General features: G+C 48.3%; 1 protein-coding gene across 1 annotated transcript; it reads left to right on the top strand.

Moving 5' to 3' along the window:
- Positions 1-262: 262 nt before the first annotated feature.
- On the top strand, positions 263-2,543 carry LOC113483270 (ral guanine nucleotide dissociation stimulator-like 1). Its single transcript, XM_026854726.1, is given in 5 exon segments — positions 263-431; positions 710-1,143; positions 1,145-1,782; positions 1,784-1,866; positions 2,449-2,543. Coding segments are annotated over 5 exon segments (1,419 nt in total).
- The last annotated feature ends 112 nt before the right edge of the window (positions 2,544-2,655 follow it).

Below are 2,655 nucleotides of genomic sequence, written 5' to 3'. Positions count from 1 at the left end.
GGGCAGGCACTCATCTCAAAACAAAGTCTTTCTGCAATGGAGTTTTCTCTTAGAACATCCAGCCAGCATTTGGCAACACTTTTGATTAAAAATGGCACTAGAATTACGTAACCTGTTCTTCAATTCCACACCCACCATATTTTGTACAGAGGGGCCGCACGGCTCAGCCCGGCCCAGCCTGCAGTGGCGGTGGGCAGCAGTGGTGTGCCCCGTCGAGGCGCCTGGGCAGGCATCAAGAATGACATTGCTGTGGAAAGTGAAAATGGTAACCGGGCGTCCCGTCCCGACCTGGCCCTGCCCGCGGGGTGACGGTGCCAGCAGGGTGGCCCTGGCGCACAACCCGCCGCTCCCCGCAGCCTCGCCAGAGCCGCTGTGCACTGCCGCCTCCCTGCTCGTCCCTGCTCAGAGCAATGCTGCCTTCCCCAGGAACCGTGAGCCCCTGCCCTGAGCCCGGGAGGGCCTCAAGGGTGCTCCAGAGGGGGGGAACCCCCACCCCCGGAGAAATTGGGATGCGTGGCCTCTGTTGTGTGCTTTTGTACGGGTAATCAGCTGGGAAATGAGGAGGCATCGCAGCACGTCTTCACTTCAAGTGTGGAAGACGTTGCGCTACTTTTTTTATTATTATAATTTATTTTTTTAACCCGCTTTCTATTAGTTGTGAGTTTTAAAGCCTCGACTCCGTAAAGTTTTTTGTAGCTTGGAATAATAGGTTTTAGAAAAGCAAACCACAAGCGCTTTGGATCCCTCCTGTCAAAAGAAATAAAAGAGCACAATTCAGGGCAGGGGGAAGAGGTGGCAGAGGGAGATGTTTCCCATGTCACCCCAAAAAGAGTGCAGATTCAGCATGCTGCCAACAAAGGGGCACACTAGCTAGGCGCTGAAGGGGACGAGTTACCTGCAGAACATACTGTCAGCCAGTATGAAACACACAAAATCAGCACAATAAAAGCTGGAACTTTGGAGAAACTTGTGGAGAACCTTCTGACAGCTTTTGGGGATAATGATTTCACCTACATCAGTATCTTTCTGTCAGCATTCCGTGCCTTTGTTTCGACTAAGGAAGAACTGGAACTTCTTGACAGATATGGAAACCTGGAGACATCAAGCTGTGAAGAAGACGGAAGCCAGAATTCCTCTGAATCCAAACCAGTACTCGACAGCAATAGCATCAATCTTACGAGCCTGGCTTGATCAGTGCTCTGAGGATTTCAGAGAGCCACCCGACTACCCGTGGTTGATGAAGTTGCTGGATTACCTGAAGAGGAATATCCCTGGCTCTGACCTGAAGAAGAGGGCACAGAACCTCTTGGATCAGTTCCAGAACCAAGAAGTGGAAAATGACGATGGGTTCTATATCACTTCCCTCTGTAACCTGTGTGATGAAGAGGAATTGGAGATCAGCAGTCCAGACGAATTCTCTCTTTTCCAAGCAGGCCGTGTGGCAGAACAGTTGACATACATGGAGGCAAAACTCTTCAAGAAAGTTGTGCCCTGCCACTGTTTGGGATGCATCTGGTCTCAAAGGGATAAGAAAGAAAACAGGCATCTGGCACTGACCATCAGGGCTACCATCTCTCAGTTCAGTGCCGTTACCAAATGTGTTGTCAGCACTATCCTGAAGGACAAGGAACTCAAAACACAGCAAAGAGCCAAGATCGTTGAGAAATGCATTACTATTGCACAGGAATGTAGGATCATGAAGAATTCGTCCTCCTTGAGGACCATCATTTCAGCACTGCAGACCAACTCCGTCTATCAGCGGAAAAAGACCTGGGGGTGTGTTTCAAATGCTGATGTTCAAAGGGCTGTCTGATATCTTCTCAGACCATGACAATTATTTGACAAGCAGGGAGCTGCTGATGAGGTGTACAGGAGAGAGATCAGTATTTTTATTGATTGATTTATTAATTTTTATTAATATTTTTATGTTAACAGCTGCTTACCGAACTTCAGTCCCAGGGCAGCTGCCTTTGGCTTGTTTGTGGTGGCCTGCACCAACAAACCGTGCAGCAGCGGTTTGCTTCAGTCTCCATACAGTTGTAGGTCTCCAGAGGGAGAAAGGAGGCAAAACTCACTCTGCTGGCAGGCCTTGTCTCTTGCTTTTCTTCTGGATTAAAAACAAAACAAACCAAACCAAAAAGGATTACCTTGAACTTGCTGCACTGGAACATTGTGTTAAACACATTAGTACTGCGGCGAGTAGTGTAACTGGCCAGATCCTCTTCTGATGTAAGCCTGTATAATTGTGCTGAAGGCTGTAACCTTCACTTGGCATAATGAGAAATTACTCCCTTGTGGGAAAATTATGTCCTGGTCATACCGTCTCTTTAAAAAAAGCCACAAAATGTGCTTAAAGATTTCTTGGAAACGTGAACTAGATGACCTCCCGAGGTGCCTTCCGACCTGATTTGTTCTGTGTTTCTATGCTGCTGCTGTTTGTTCATACAGTATTTGGCAGGATAGAGTCCCAGTTCCTAACTGAAGCCACATTGTGCAGGGCAGCGATACATCCCACTGAGCTGGAGGAGGTGGAAGTGGAGTGAGACACAGCCACAAGATCAAGTGGTGTGTTACAGCACAGGGTGTGTTACTGTCAGCCTGGATTACTGAAACAGCTTCAGCCTCTTTTTCCTCTCTGTGGCAACCCCAAATCTG

Source organism: Athene cunicularia, assembly GCF_003259725.1.
Source record: "Athene cunicularia isolate RWA chromosome 1 unlocalized genomic scaffold, athCun1 chr1_part1, whole genome shotgun sequence".
Taxonomy (NCBI): Eukaryota; Metazoa; Chordata; class Aves; order Strigiformes; family Strigidae; genus Athene; species Athene cunicularia.
The sequence above is the reverse complement of the archived record's forward strand: the minus strand, read 5'-3'. Positions and strand labels throughout refer to the sequence as shown.